Genomic DNA, 16,669 nt, shown 5'->3' on the forward strand with positions numbered 1-16,669 from the left:
ATTTCCACTGCTGTTGGGTAACTTGTCAACTGGTCTTCTCTGGAATTACCAGAACATGTTCTTTCCCTTATCTGCTTAAGTATGCCAAGGTGGCAATTCTGAAATGGTTGAGACAGCTCCTATACTGCCATGTCCGGATGCTGGAAATGTTGACACTGGCAAATGAAAGCCTGGAAATTATTTACTCAACTTGAATCACCTTTTCCCCAAATAGTCTGTGAAAGAATAGATTTGGGAGGAACTGTGGTGTGTCTAAAATCTGGCATTCATTACAAGGGATCTTTGTAAGTAGGATTATTGGTTTGATTTTTCTTTTTTCTGAACATGCCATGTAAGTTGAATACTGATGTGCAAATCCTGTCTTTAGATATGTTTCTAAAAAATGAATTTCCTTTGGTTATAACTCTCATGATAGTTGTTTTCTGGTTAAAGTGGGAATCAATGTGTGTGAGAGAGGAAATGTGCTTTTTGAGGGATATTTGTCTTTATGATTATGATAATTCCATACAGAGAGAAATTCACTTCAAAATAGGGGTTAAGTGAGACTTGAGTGGTGCACAGACCTTGTACTGGCCTCTCTGCACAGGGGTGGATGTCATTCACAATGATTTAAAAATAGCTGAATCTGTGGTACAGGGTCGAAAATCACTACTTTTTTTTTTTAATACATTCACTTACAGTTTTTGAAAAATCTATTAAAAATATACAGTATCTAAATGTAAGGTCAATGACTACATGGGATAATAGTACCTTTTATTACAAGGTATCATACAAGGAAAATATTTTACCATATGGGTGGCCTTTGTTTCCAGTAGAAATAGTGATGGTACCATTACTTAACAACCCACAACAGACAAGGGTTACATTAAAAATTCACTGAGAATACAAAGCCATAAATGGGAACTTTTTTAGTACCTGGTGGAAGTGAGTATTAAGCAATCAGTGTATCAAGTTCGGACAACAGGTACAGTTAATATGTGTCTCTGCTTAATAATTCTTGGCATGTTTCCTGATTCTCTGATGAGAGAAGTGTGTTACAAAATAATTACCACTTAATGCAAGCCCAACTAATGTCAAGTAACATTATGAAACATGTGAAGCATGCAAGTTAAAACTCATTTTTGCAGCTATGTCGTTGTTCAGAACCATTAGCATATGTTTATAAATGATCAAATATCTTTTGTCTCCAGTAAAAGCTCTGTCAGCAAATGAGAAAACATTACCAAAGCTGTTAACACCATAGATTTTCTGCAAGCATGCTGACAGACAAAATGGGAAACTAGTATAACCAGCTATTGAGGAAATGAAATCATTTATAGTGACATGTAATGCCTGTCAATACAAGAACCAGACATGGTAACTATTTTTTAAAGGAAATTTCCACTCATTTCTCCTAGTCTATTGTATTTCAGTGAAATTTAAAAGTGTCCTTAATTTACTCCCTCACATGAATGAATTATTGGCTTTGAAGAGTTGGCAAGTATGAAGAACCTGGACGATTGTAATCTAACTGGAATCTTGCTCTGCTTTGTCGCTTGACTGTTGCTGGAAAACTTCCGAACACATTTTTCTCACTAAATCACTGAGTTCTCACTACAGAAATAACACTCTGGACAACCTTGCTTGCCTTATGCTAATAATCCCATTGGTTTCATGACTAGGGGAAGAAAAAATTCACTCTATACGTACTGTACTGCAAAAAAAGAAATCCATATTCATTTATTGTTCTAACACATCAGCCCATGTATAGTAAGTCGACATAGCCCTTTTCCCTTCATCTCATAGGCAATTATAACACTGTGAAGACATATATTTTCTTCTAAGTGGGAAAGTTCTTTGAATAGAAATACAGGCTGTAGGGCAGGACCTAGAGAGAAACAATGAGAGAGAAAGAGAGTTCACCAGAGGTTCAGGTTTGAACACAAATCACCCTCTCCTGATAGGGTTTTGTTGCAGGGTTCTGGTTAAACCCAGATTGGCACCAGTTTGGTAAGTCTGTAGCTGCATTCCATCCATGCACTTATACAAGCAGTAAACTCAAAAGAAGCCATATGGGGTAGCTCTTCTATTCTCCCTAGAGCTTCCTGTCCTGGCTTTTGGTCAGCACAGCCTTCTTAACTTCCCTGTGTATGGTATGTGCATAGGCTAATCTGCTCCTGATTTGCTTCCAGCCATTAGTGCGTCCCTCAGATCCTTCTGATCCTCAGCTGGGAATTAACCCACAAAGTCCTTGGTTTGGGTTGGTGGAGCTGCCTCCCCAGGACATCAGTGGGACTGGGTGTGGCAAGACTTTGAGGCTCCCTCCAGGGGATGTCAAAATATACTGTAGTCCTTGTACTCACTGTTGCAGCCTGTCAGGCATAGAAAGAAAATGGAGAAAGTCAAAGCAGATAAGATGGGTGGTTTTAGACTTACTTTGCCCTCAACTCTTTTCTACAGACATTAAGGTAAGGCAGAGCAGAGGGAGAACTTCCCCTCCCTTCTTGTCTGGCTGATGAAGTGAGGACTGCCCAGCCATGAGAGGAGCTTCTTCCTGGAGCTCCCAGTTTTTCCCACCAGTCAGAGGAGCATCTAATGGCAGAATTATGGCCCCAGACACAAGTTCTCTATTCGCCTCCTCTACAAAGGAAGGTATTTCTCCAGGCTAGTTCCAGAGGAAGGAACTTGCCCCAGCAGCTCCCTATTCCCCTGAGGAGGGAGAGGAAGGAAACAAATAAATCGTATGTTTGACATAAAATCTCTTTTTACATTATATATTTCAGGGTAGAGATCCAGGCCCTCTCCTCTTTTGTTTTTGAATCAGTACAGATTCGCCATCCTAGCAGACACTGGAGAGTGTCTTTTTACTTTGCTTGCTGCTGGCTCCTTTGGCTGGGCGGGGGGGAGAAGAACCCCTGTCAAATGCATTTCTTTTCTTGACCCCATTCTCTTCTCTTTGCTGCCTTTTATCACCACAAAATGATGCAACACCTCATTCCTGATAATATGGAGACATGTAATGGCAGCCATCAAAATTAATGAGCTTCCCCTCCTATCTTGATCTACTTTATCCACTGCACCTCTGTGTAAGTCCACAATTCCTTTACTTGTACATCTTTTTATGATGGAGGTTTACATAATGGAGCTTCTTATTTCCTTGGATTCAACTGCACAGACCCCTAATGGTAAGTCTGCTAATTGCATCTGATTGTAATGTTTATGCAAATGGATACCCCTGCTCTCTTTTGGCATCTACTGTTTTTACCAGTTGCTCCTGGTCTGTTATGGGTAAGGCTATGATTTAGTCATGGGTATTTTTAGTACAAGTCATGGACAGGTTATGGGCAATAAACAAAATTCACAGCCCGTGGCCTCTCCATGACTTGTACTAAAAATACCAGTGATTAAATCTTGGAGGGGAGGGCACTGATGGGGGGATGCCTGGGGCTAGCAGCACCAGTTGCCGGGGGCCAGGGACCATTGCCCAGGCTGCTGGAGCAGCAGCTGGTGTGGCTGTCCCCAGGGCCTCTCTAGAAATGGCTGGTGTGGCTGTGCCGGGGACCACCTGAGCAGCTGACCCTGGAGCCAGCTGCTTGGGCAGCCCTGGGGTCAGCCAAACTGGCCCCTGAAGAAGTCACGGAGGTCACGGAAAGTGGCAGAATCCGTGACTTCCATAACCGCCATGAGACACAGAGCCCTAGTTATGGGTAATTGAAATGTAGTGGTGAGTGGCATTTTGTGATAAAACTAGGCCAGATACAGGGGCCAGCAATTTTCAGAAATAAATGCCTTAAGTTAAGCTCCTAAACCCATATTTAGGCACCTAAGTTAAGTGACCTCTTTTTCAGAAATGTTCAGCATTCATTAACTTCAGCAGAAGCTGCTGAGCAGTCAGCATTTTTGAAAAAGAGGCCATATATTTAGAAGCCTAAATACAGGCTTAGGAGTCTAACTTTATGCATCTTGGGTAAAATGTTCAAAAGCACCAAAGGCCCAGATCCTCAAAAGATCCTTAGACCCAGATCTTCAAAGGTTTTTAGGCAATTAATCAATGGGAGTTAGGTGCCTAAACACCTTTGCAGATCTGGGTCTAAGTGACTAAAGCACTTTAGAAAATTTTATACTTTGGTCACAATTTCGAAATCTCCTTTTTGCTTGTGCTGGAGGCTTTTAAAAACTGGCTTTATGGAATGTATACAAAAATGAACATTACAGTAATGTTTTTTTCTGGTTACATCTGTCTTGAACTCTTGTCCTATACTTAAGGCCCTACCAAATTCACAGTCCATTTTGGTCAATTTCACAATCATGGGATTTTAAAAATGGTAAATTTCATGATTTCAGCTTTTTAAATCTGAAATTTCAGTGTTGTAATTATGGGGATCTTGACCCAAAAAGGAGTTGGGGGAGGGGGGGTGGCAATACCACTACCCTTACTTCTGCGCTGCTGCTGGTGGCAGCTGTGCCTGCAGTGCTGGGCTCCTGCCCAGCAGCCGCCGCTCTCCAGCTGCCCAGCTCTGCAGGTAGCACCACTGCCAGCAGCAGTGCAGAAGTAAGGATGGCAGGGTATGGTATTGCCAGTCTTACTTCTACACTGCTGCCTGCAAAACTGTGCCCTCAGTCAGCAGCTGCTGCTCTCTGGCTGCCCAGCTCTGAAGGCAACACAGAAGTAAGGGTGGCAATACCGCAACCCCCCTGCAACGCCCTTTTGGGTCAGGACCCCCAATTTGAGAAACGCTGGTCTCCCCTGTGAAACCTGTATCGTATAGGGTAAAAGCACACACAAGACCAGTTTTCACTGTCCATGACATGTTTTTCATGGCCACGACTTTGGTAGGGCCCTCCTTATGCTACGCTACAACCAGGTCTTGCATATTAGCCTGAGAATAAAATATATAACTACTTAAAACCCTACAGAAAGGTCCTCTCTTATTTAATAGAGAAGTTAACCATTCTGTAGAACTTTAACCCATTATATAGTTGGGATGTAGTTCTCTAAAGTTCTATACTTTGATTTAAAATGTTGGTATTTCCTATGAAATTTTTAGAGTATTTAGAGTATATAAACCTATTAAATGTCGATAATACCCTATTATTGTTTAAATATTATTGTCAGTCCTACACTTATAGTAAGGTGGGATGTATCTGTCTCTTCAGGGAATGATTAAGCATGTTATTCAACAATTAAAATTTAAAGAGAAAAGTTGTTACATTACATATTGAACTGGGGAGTGAGAGTTTGAGTACCATGCCTCTTCATGGTTATTTAGTTCAGATTAGTCAGTGTAAGGGTATGATGAGCCTCGGGAGGCAATCCAGGCCAGTGAGAGGTTGTCTCACCACTTGCTCTGAAACCTAGATGTCTTACAGTGCTTTGCTGCTATATCTTCTAGCCTGGAACATTCATAATGAGCCTACAGACATGCAGGTTGCACTCTGAAATAACTGTGCTAGACAGCTGTGGTTCAGCAGCCCTGAACGCAGCAGCCTGTCTACATCCGCACTCTGGCTTCCAGCAGCCTTGGTTACTACTTGCAGCGTGACCCCAAGACACGCTAATTCCCAGACTTTCCTAAAACTGTGTGCACTGCAATGTCCATCCCTCTTCTGGACAGTTCAGAGAAATAATAATGTCCGTTTGTTCCTTTAAAGAGACACAAGCACATTACATAGCCTATTAACTTAACTGGGGTAAATACACACCGTTCCCTTTAAACACAGCACTGAGTTGGTTTATAGTAAAAAATAAAACAAATTTATTAACAATAGGGCATAGGTTATGTGATGCCAACTAAAGGAATAACGTTAGAAAGGGTTACAAGCAAATAATACAGTAATATTTTATACTATCAGTTGATTCAATTGCTTATCACTTGAGGTTCAGACCCACCTGTCTTGATAGACCAGTAAACCTTTGAAATGGATTCTTCTGAGGATTACCCCTCAAAGTAAAGTTTATTCAACCTGTGAAGAAGATGACATGGAGTCTGGTGATGAAGGAAGCTCCGTGCTCTTTCGTCCCCCTGCTGTCTCGTTGGTCCTGTTTACTGCTTGTATGTAAATACGGACCTTCATTGTCTTTTCCTGAAGATTGGGCTGGTCAGACAATCAAATTTATATTTCTTTGTCTAAGGCAGACCTGTCCACCAGCTCCCCCTGACAAGCCTGGTTTCATCACATATTAGTCATAATTCTAGCATGTATCTATAACTCTTAAAACCCATCATGTACATACATCATCCAAGAACGTTAATGATCAGTGAGTTATTAACTTTCAAGTGATACCTCACAACGCATGTTTTGTACAAAGATTATTACAGAAGTGTGTGGGATGTGATTATGGAGTGCTTACAGTCACAAATGGGCATCTAGTAAAAGTGTGACTTATCAAGTATAATTATCACTTGTTTTTATACTGACTCATCAGCATAATCATTCCTGTAACCATCATGTTTTTTTTCCACTAGGAAAAAAAGCATTAATATTCTTAAATTATTTTTCCAACTTCAGATTTAAATAAAATACAGAAAACTTATTTGATCTGGAACATTTCTGTAAGTGCTCAATTGTCACTTGCTTTTTGGAAGCCGAATACTACCCTCCAATCTAACTTCCCTGTGTGGATGTTTGTGCTTTCCCTTCTGAAGATTAGAATTCTGTAACAGAAACATTTATTACATCCAGTTCATGGATTCAGGACCCAGCCCAGTTCTTTACTCCTTTTAGAAAGAGGTTTTCTTTCTGTCCACACTAGTGAGGTTTTCAACAGTTGAGAGTTGCTACCACTGTTAAATGAGAAATGATGACAATACCCACCCACTTCTGATCGTCCACCCTTTGTGTTCTGCTACAGATTTATTGGTTCAAAGATGGGAAGCAAATCTCTAAAAGGAGTGACCACTACAGAATTCAAAGAGAACCGGATGGGACCTGCTCTCTCCACACTGCAGCCTCCACCCTGGATGACGATGGGAATTACACTATCATGGCTGCCAACCCTCAGGTAAATGGAAGTTTGGCTGCAGAATAAGCATGCTTCTGTAAACTCTCTCCTCTGACAGTTGTGCAATTTAATTAGAGATGAAGTCATCTTAAAGTATGTAATACTTAGACTTCATCAGCAGGGTGGGACCACTGTGCCTCTATGCTTAGGAAAAAATGCTATGGAATGGTTATTTTGTTTGTTTTTCATTGTCATTTCTTTGCCTTCAGCTGACACTGTCTAAATGTCTTGACAGAGCATGCCTTAAGTAAGTATTATGCAAGGTAAAATAGGCAAGGGTCCCAGCAGAAGTAACTGAACACAGCTAAGCTGTTGGTTACACTTCCGCTGATGGCACTTACTGACACGGTTAGTCCCACTGAAACCAATGGGACTATGTGTGCTTCTATGAGTGGGATTATGTGTGGGACTATGAGTAAGGCTTTCAGATTCAGGGCCTAAAACTACATTACAATAATAAGGCTGAAATGCAATCCAACAAAAGCCAAGGATTATAGCATGTAGTATGTGTAATGTGGCAGGCTGATGTGTAGGAAACATCCTATGGTCTTCCCTGTATGTTCTTCTGAAACTCACAACATGATCTTGCTTTATAATCTGAGTGATTCTTTACATATGCAGTAGCTAATGAACTAGAGCTGTGGTGCATAACAGAACCTATTATCACACACATTGAAAAAGTAACACAGTGGACATAATGCCTGAAGTCACAGGCTAAGAACACTGGAAGTCATTTTTTCAACCCTCTTTTTCCTAGTTTAGCAAGCTGAAGGCAACACTGCTTGAATTCAAGTCATGAGAGACCAAAGCATTACCACAGTTTAGAGAAATAATGAATAAATGTATTCTGCAGCACTGAGAACCTTGCCAAGATCAAACTCACAAATACTTACTCTGTAAAATAACAAACTTTATCATTAAGACACAACTTAATCTAAACAGGAGTGTTGTGCTCTGTTATGCACGTTGCTAGGCTACTTAGCATGACACTTCCATTTTTGCATAGCTTTTTAGCTGTCAATACCTCCTCAAGTTGCTACATATATACAAATGGTAGCTTTAAGATAGACCTTGATACCACAAATTGTATTGGATAAAACTCTCAAATGTAAATGTTATTTCCACATTATATAAATAGTTCCACAAGTCCCTGGAAATCTTTACAAGCTGGACACTTCCTTCATACAGAAAGCACTGTACAACAACTAAGTAATACACCTACCTATTTGTGTGATAAATAATGCAAACTGATAGCAGATTTGTTTGGAATAAAAAAATAAACCACCACACTCCACTGCACCAAGGTAGAAACTTCATCTTGAGAACGCTTAGGTTCAATATTGAGGCCTGATCCAAAACCCAAGCAAGTCAATTGAAAGAGTCCCATTAACTTAGGATTTTTTTGGATCAGTCCCTAGATGAGATTTACAAGTTTATTTAGTACCTACTTTTGTTTCTCTGAATATCACCAAGAGGCTACTGACCAATCTGATGACAGAGATGTGACCCAGACAATCATCACTGACAACTGATGGCATTTAACAGTGCTACTTTTTTAATACAGTAAAAAGTTCTGCTTTATTCCCTGTTTTGCAGTCTGAGAAAACAGCTATGTGAACTAATGAGAAAATCTTATGCTCATGTTTGCTTGACTTTGGACAAGAACCAGAAGCATCCTCCTCCGGATCCCCTGGATCAAAACTTGGAAGTTTATGTTATTATGCAATATAGAAAAAAACATTTGAATGGTTCACCCAGCCCTTTATGTTCTTTCTTCATAATGTAATTCCCAAGTAAATATAATTATGTCTCCCAGCATTAGTTTATTTCTACTATGCATTTAGCAGTTCAGTGGAGGCAAAGAGCAGCAGTGGATTAATGCACGAGCCTTTCACACCAGACGACTTAGATTCCAGGCTGGTTAAGTCATCATACATGGAAATAAGTTTGGTTTGTCCTTCTAATGCTAATGGAAATCTGTCCGCATCTCAAAGCTACCACAAACATAGGCAAAATTAGCAGCTTCTTTCCAGGAAAAGCATAGTACATGAATATGTATTAATGCACTGTACAGAGGGTGGGGTCTCAAAACAGGATTCTAGTGGATTGGCAGAATTGTGTTAGTACAGGTTACACAGTGCTGCTGCACTTTGCTAGACTCTGGCCAGTACTATTAGCCCCTCATTTTATGTGCACCAAACTAATCTAAAAATAAAAGGCAATGAAGCTAATCCTCAAACGATGTAGATGTAGTTAACTGATATAAAGGAGCTATGCCAGCTGAGGATCTGGACTGATACTGTGAAATTTACACATGTAGGATTTACCAGCTTATCTTGGAAGAAGAAAAAGTAAATACTCAATTCTTGAGTGTGTGTGTGTGTGTGTATATGTATATAATATAATATACACACACACACACGGTAGTTAATGTTGTATGAGCATCTACATTATTGTCAGGGTTCCCTCCCCACTTTAAACTCTAGGGTACAGATGGGGGACTCGCATGAAAGACCCCCAAGCTTATTTCTACCAGCTTCAGTTAAAAACTTCCCCAAGGCACAAATTCTTCCTGGTCCTTGGACGCTATCGCTGCCACCACCAAGTGAGTTAGACAAATATTTAGGAAACGGACCACTTGGAGTTCCTATTTCCCCAAAATATCCCCCCAAGTCCCTTCACCCCTTTCCTGGGGAGGCTTGAGTGTAAAAAAGGTGAGCACAGACCAGACCCTTGGGATTTTAGGACACTAAAACCCCGATCAGATTCTTAAAAACAGAACTTTATAATAAAGAAAAAAAAGTAAAAGAAGCACCTCTGTAAAATCAGGATAGAAGGTAATTTTACAGGGTAATAAGATTTAAAACACAGAGGATTTCCCGCTAGGCAAAACTTTAAAGTTACAAAAAATAGGAATAAACCTTCCTCTTAGCATAGGGAAAATTCACAAGCTAAAACAAAATATACTCTAACACATTTCCTTGCTATTACTTACTATTTCTGTAATTTTAGATGTATCATTCAGTAGGAGCTGGATTACTTGCTTGGTCTCTCTCTTTGTCTTGGAGAGAACAACAAAGAGCACAAACCAAAAATCTCCCCCCACGCCCCCCAGATTTGAAAGTATTTTCTTTCCCCATTAGTCCTTCTAGTCAGGTGCCAACTATGTTAATGGAACTGATTAACCCTTTACAGGTAAAGGAGCGATTTTATGCTATCCTTAGCTGTATGTTTATGACAACTATAGAAACCTGAAATCTGGGATTTATAATCTGGCAACAAACTGGGTTCACTGTAAAGCCTGGAATAGAGCATCTTAACCGAGGTGCAAACTTTGTTTTGCAAATTCTCCAATAACTCAGTTTTGGGTGTTTTATCCCATTCAACATTGCTTTACACATATTGGTAACCTCCCAATGGCTAGCCTCCTACCAATGCCAGTAAGTGTGGGTGTGGGTCCTTACTGTCTCACACCTTCCTGTTTTTCTTCCTCCTTTTACTGTGTCTCCTTCACTCTTTTGTAATGTGGAATAGCAATCTGGTGCCCCCTCACTATCTGACTGGCCATCCCCAACCCTTCCCCTGCTGCTACCATCTTCCCTCCACTTTCTAGGCCATCTTCTCCTAAATAATGCCTCACCCATGGTTTCTTCACTTCCCAGTTCCATAAACTGTCCAGTTCCCTAACCCTCCTGTTAGCATTTTCCATTCTAGATGCTTTCCAGTCCTTTCCTTTTCTGGATGCCCTCTTGCATCTACATCCCAGTAAATTTAGCTAGAAATGAGTTAATTCACAAGCAAAAAGTTAATGTATAGGGGCTCCTAAAATAGAGGCCTGCTGGTTCCAGATGTTTTTTATAGTCTTATAACTCGTTTTCACAGGCCATGTGCAGTAACTTATTGTAACACAGGTATTTGTCTGGTGGACTAAATGGGTCAGAGGACTGGGGATACAGAGACTTTCACCTCTAGCTCTCCAGTTCTAATCTCTGCAGTAATCAAAAGTTCATTACCCTTTGAAAGCTATTTAGTGACTGATGTGAAATTTTGTTAGGGGAGTCCATCCAGTTCCTAGTGAGTGGCTGCCCACATTGTGGTTGGCACCTTTTATTACCAATGTTACTAGAGACATGAGTATGGAGTCCAAAGTTCCGGTACATCTGCAAACTGATGCAGGGATGCTTGGCACTACTGCTGCCCATGTGGTAGTTATTCAATAGATAAAGATAACTTCACTCTTTAGGGCACCTAATCCATGATTTTTCAGGAGCATTAAAGTTGCGCTAATATATTTTTTAAAATAATGCTTTCTGTGACATAAATATGATCCAAAATAGCACTGATGTGCGTAGCATTTGTTTTATGAAGTTAATAACATATTTCAAAAGCTTTTACATCAGTTTCAGATATGTAACACACTTTTAAAAAAACCCTGCCTCAAATAGAAAACAATTACCTTCTACAAATACTCTGTTCTCATTTCTTGAGCAAATACAACCTATGAAACTGAAAATAACTACAAAACAGTTTTGTTGTTATCATTACACCACAAAACACTAACAGCTGATAACTAACAGTTAAAACAAATTCTCTGTCCTTACCATCTTCTGTGGTGTCATCTTCTCAAAACAATATACACAAAGGATATAGTGTGAGCCTGAACTATCACTTGATTGTCTATCAACTTCATGAAATGTGTTAGTCGCTAAGGTGCCACAAGTACTCCTTTTCTTTTTTATTGTCTTTGTCAGCTGCTCAGTATATTATGTATTGTACATGCTCCACTTACCTTAGAGCAGGTAGAAAATTGACATCAAAATTTTTCTTTAACAAAAAGATGACTTTTAAAAAGAAATTATTCCCCCTCACCCCAAAAAATAGGTTTTTTCAGAATATTTTGATTTTTCAACAAATCAGGTCTAAATGAACATTTTCATTTAGTTTTGATTTTAATCTAATTTTTGTTTGTTATTTGTTTTCCCCCTTTGTCCTGTTTTCCACTGAAAAATAGTAGGGAAGAGAAAGAGGAGGGGGGAAACTGAAAGAACTAAAAATTCTTAGTTTGAGTTATTTTGTTGAAAATTTCCATGGGCAAATTGTGAATGAAACAATTTTTTCTGTTCAAAATGTTTCATAGAAAATATTTAGAGTTTTTCAAGGAGCGCTAATTTAGAATACAGCCAAAAAGTGCAAACACTGCAATACTAGAAAAATAGAAATTACTTTTAAAATACAGATTCGTCTTGTGCAATAAAACTGAGAAGGATCTGATACAACTCAACCACTCAACCACATATGTAACTCACACCTGAACCATGGGAGGAACCAAAATCCAATATCTAAACATGGCCAAATTTTCATGGACTCAAAGGCCAGAAGGAACTATTATGATCTGGTCTGACCTGCATAATATTGATTTGATGTGACTGCATTTGAAATCTAGACTCTGTAGCTCAGTCCCATATGCTAATGAAAGCCATTCATTTAAAATTAATACACAGTGCAAAATCGTTGTTTTGCAAATTTGCTTCTAAAGATAACGCTGTGCATGCTGACTTCATTGTGGCCTTTGTAATGGAGCCTTCTGAACATAGGAATTCACTGCTTGTTTGGATTAAATCAAACGTTCTAATAAAATGTAAGCTTTTTGCCAGGTATTTCAGGCACTCAAGAAGACAAAACAAGTTCTACAGTTATTACATAGCCAGATGTTTACCAACAGGTCAAAACAAGAAAAATTAGCAGTGAGCTTGCTGTGTATATAACACAAACGAAATTGCAATCACAAGAATGGAGCTGGTTTGCATTAGTAACATTGCACTTTGTGTTTTATTACTCTGCATAGTGTAAGGCAGAATCTTTTGTCTGTGGTTATGACAGGAAAAAAACATGCTTATATCATAAGAACATAAGAACGGCCATACTGGGTCAGACCAAAGGTCCATCTAGCCCAGTATTCTGTCTTCTGACAGGTTTCAGAGAAGTAGCCGTGTTAGTCTGTATCAGAAGAACGAGGAGTACTTGTGGCACCTTAGAGACTAACAGATTTATCTGGGTATATGCTTTCATGGGCTAAAGCCCACTTCATCAGATGCATGCAGTGGAAAATACAGTAGGAAGATTATATATATATACACACACACACAAACACACACACACAGAGAACAACAGTGGCCAATGCCAGGTGCCCCAGAGGGAATGAACACAACAGGTAATCATCAAGAGATCCACCTCCTGTCCCCCATTCCCAGCTTCTGGCAAACAGAGGCCAGGGACACCATCCCTGCCCATCCTGGCTAATAGCCATTGATGGACCTATCCTCCATGAACTTCTCTAGTTCTTTCTGGAATCCTGTTATAGTCTTGGCCTTCACAAAATCCTCTGGCAAGGAGTTCCACAGGTTGACTGTGTGTTGTGTGAAGAAATACTTCCTTTTGTTTTAAACTTCCTGCCTATTAATTTTATTTGGTGACTCCTAGTTCTTGTGTTATGAGGAGTAAATAACACTTCCTTATTTACTTTCTCCACACCATTAATGATTTTATAGACCTCTGTCATATCCCCCCTTAGTCGTCTATTTTCCAAGCTGAAAAGTCCCAGTCTTATTAATCTCTCCTCATATGGCAGCCATTCCATACCCCTGATCATTTTTGTTGCCCTTTTCTGAACCTTTTCCAATTCCAATATATCTTTTTTGAGATGGGGCTACCACATCTGCATGCAATATTCAAGATGTGGGCATACCATGGATTTATATAGAGGCATTATGATATTTTCTGTTTTATTATCTATCCCTTTCTTAATGATTCGCAACATTCTGTTCACTTTTTTGACTGCTGCTGTACATTGAGTGGATGTTTTCAGAGAACTATCCACAATGACTCCAAGATCTCTTTCTTGAGTGGTAACAGCTAATTTAGACCCCATCATTTTATATGTATAGTTGGGATTATGTCTTCCAGCGTGCATTACTTTGCATTTATCAACATGGAATTTCATCTGCCATCTTGTTGCCCAGTCACCCAGTTTTGTGAGATCTTTTTGTAGCTCTTTGCAGTCAGCTTGGGACTTAACTAGCTTGAGTCGTTTTGTATCATCTGCAAATTTGGCCACCTCACACTGTTTACCCCTTTCTCCAGATCATTTATGAATATGTTGAATAGGACTGGTCCCAGTACAGACCCCTGGGGGACTCACTATTTACCTCTTTCCATTATGAAAACGGACCATTTATTCCTACCCATTAAGTCCTATCTTTTAACCAGTTACTGATCCATGAGAGGACCTTCTCTCATATCCCATGACAGCTTACTTTGCTAAGGAGCTTTTGGTGGGTGACCTTGTCAAAGGCTTTCTGAAAATCATCTAAGTACACTATATCCACTGGATCCCCCCGTCCACATGCATGTTGATCCACTCAAAGAATTCTAGTAGCTTGGTGAAGCATGATTTCCCTTTACAAAAACCATGTTGACTCTTCCCCAACAAATTATGTTCATCTATGTGTCTGACAATTTTGTTCTTTACTATAGTTTCAACCAGTTTGCCTAGTACTGAAGTCAGGCTTCTGGACCTGTAATTGCTGGGATCACCTCTCCAGCCTTTTTTAAAAATTGGCATCACATTAGCTATCCTCCAGTCATTTGGTACAGAAGCTGATTTAAATGATAGGTTACCTAGGGGTGACAGTGGACGTGAAGCTGGATATGCGTCAACAGTGTGCCCTTGTTGCCAAGAAGGCCAATGGCATTTTTGGGATATGTAAGTAGGGGCATAGCCAGCAGATCGAGGGACGTGATCGTTCCCCTCTATTCGACATTGGTGAGGCCTCATCTGGAGTACTGTGTCCAGTTTTGGGCCCCACACTACAAGAAGGATGTGGATAAATTGGAGAGAGTCCAGCGAAGGGCAACAAAAATGATTAGGGGTCTGGAACACATGACTTATGAGGAGAGGCTGAGGGAACTGGGATTGTTTAGTCTGCAGAAGAGAAGAATGGGGGGGGGGATTTGATAGCTGCTTTCAACTACCTGAGAGGGGGTTCAAAAGAGGATGGATCTAGACTGTTCTCAGTGGTAGCAGATGACAGAACAAGGAGTAATGCTCTCAAGTTGCAGTGGGGGAGGTTTAGGTTGGATATTAGGAAAAACTTTTTCACTAGGAGGATGGTGAAACACTGGAATGCGTTACCTAGGGAGGTGGTAGAATCTCCTTCCTTAGAAGTTTTTAAGGTCAGGCTTGACAAAGCCCTGGCTGGGATGATTTAATTGGGGACTGGTCCTGCTTTGAGCAGGGGGTTGGACTAGATGATCTCCTGAGGTCCCTTCCAACCCTGATATTCTATGATTCTATGTTACAGACTATAGTTAGTAGTTCTGCAATTTCACATTTGAGTTCTGTCAGAACTCTTGGGTGAATACCATCTGGTCCTGGTGACTTCTTATCATGGTTGCAGGGCTAGCTGCACCTCTGTCCCCTTTCTGGTCGCTGGACTGACTGCTGCCTTTTCTGGACTGAATTCTGCAATTCTCCCACTCTTATACTGGCTCCTGGTCTACAGTGCCCAGTGTATCCACCATTCTTATCCAGCAGGTCCAACAGGGCTCATGTGCCTGCAGTTCTTCCCTTTGGAGTCTGTGACCAGTACTGTATATAGTGATCAGACAGCTTTCTTAAAACAAAAGCATTGTTTATTTTGGTAGTAGGAATAAAGCACCAGAAAAAGGATTTTTTTAAAATTGTCTACACATATGTCTGTGACCTAAACATTTACCATCCCCTGATGGAAGCCTCGACAGGTCTAACTTGCTCAGACAGCTCCAGTGGGGTCCTGTGTCTCAGTCTGCTTCTCCCAAACAACTACAGCCCCTCTCTGGAGATGGGGTTCTTTTTAAACAGCTATCGTTCTTTTGTTCTTCTGTGTCCCCGGGCTTTGACCCATCTTGTCAAAACAAGTCCTGTAGGCTCAGCAGGAGATCAAACGAGTACTCGGAGCCAGTGATTCTGGTATTGTCCCTTAACAACTCTCAAGTGTTTGCTGAAAGGCTGGCTGTGACAGAGTGCTAGGTATGAAACCCTGAGTCAGCACTCTGTTCACAGCAGCTTCAATCAGGCATAGCAGATTGGAGCTGATGAGGCAGACCTGTGCCTAATTTGTGGGTGTGGCAGGGCAGTAAGGCTAATGAAGTCATTAGCCAGAGCCTACAAATAGGCACAAGAAGGAAGTGAAAAGGGAAAAAAGCAGGCAGTGAGAGGGAGATTGCTCTCTCCCTGCTTGTAAAGGCATTAGGTATGCTTTGAAGGTAGTGGGACTCAATTATAAACAAACTGCACAAGGTGTTGGACCAGCAACACCTGTCTACATGGTTTGTAGACAGAGACAGAAGCAGGACCAAGGAGGCCCTGGTACAGTGGCTCCTCTTGAGGTGGTGTTCTCTTTCCTGCCATTTTTCCAGATAGACTCCTGTTGAGTTAAACCAAAGTCCTACAAAAACACCCCAATAACTAGACCAACATTCTCTATTCATAAATTATCACAGGGCATCTCCAAATCTGTCTCAGCTCATACAGCTATTAGAAATGTAAAAGGAACATCACACACTTTTTACATCATAATGGATGCTATGTACCATGTTTATTGCACAGGAAAGATATTGGAATAGCCCCGAAATGTCCAATGCCCTGAT

General features: G+C 40.5%; 2 protein-coding genes across 5 annotated transcripts in view; one reads left to right on the top strand and one right to left on the bottom strand.

Moving 5' to 3' along the window:
• Positions 1 to 16,669, top strand: part of LOC102931710 (palladin) — a 259,194-nt gene that overhangs the window by 228,839 nt on the left and 13,686 nt on the right. For all 4 annotated transcript variants that reach the window (XM_037897506.2, XM_043545945.1, XM_043545946.1 and 1 more), the window contains one exon: positions 6,833 to 6,982. In XM_037897506.2, coding sequence (XP_037753434.1) covers positions 6,833 to 6,982 — 150 coding nt within the window. The remainder of the gene's footprint in view (positions 1 to 6,832; positions 6,983 to 16,669) is intronic.
• Positions 1,692 to 16,669, bottom strand: part of CBR4 (carbonyl reductase 4) — a 65,361-nt gene continuing 50,383 nt past the window's right edge. Inside the window, exon 8 of the transcript XR_005225158.2 lies at positions 1,692 to 2,351. The gene's annotated coding sequence lies outside the window, so the exon portion shown is untranslated. The remainder of the gene's footprint in view (positions 2,352 to 16,669) is intronic.

The sequence above is a fragment of the Chelonia mydas genome, chromosome 4 (genome assembly GCF_015237465.2).
Source record: "Chelonia mydas isolate rCheMyd1 chromosome 4, rCheMyd1.pri.v2, whole genome shotgun sequence".
Classification (NCBI taxonomy): Eukaryota; Metazoa; Chordata; order Testudines; family Cheloniidae; genus Chelonia; species Chelonia mydas.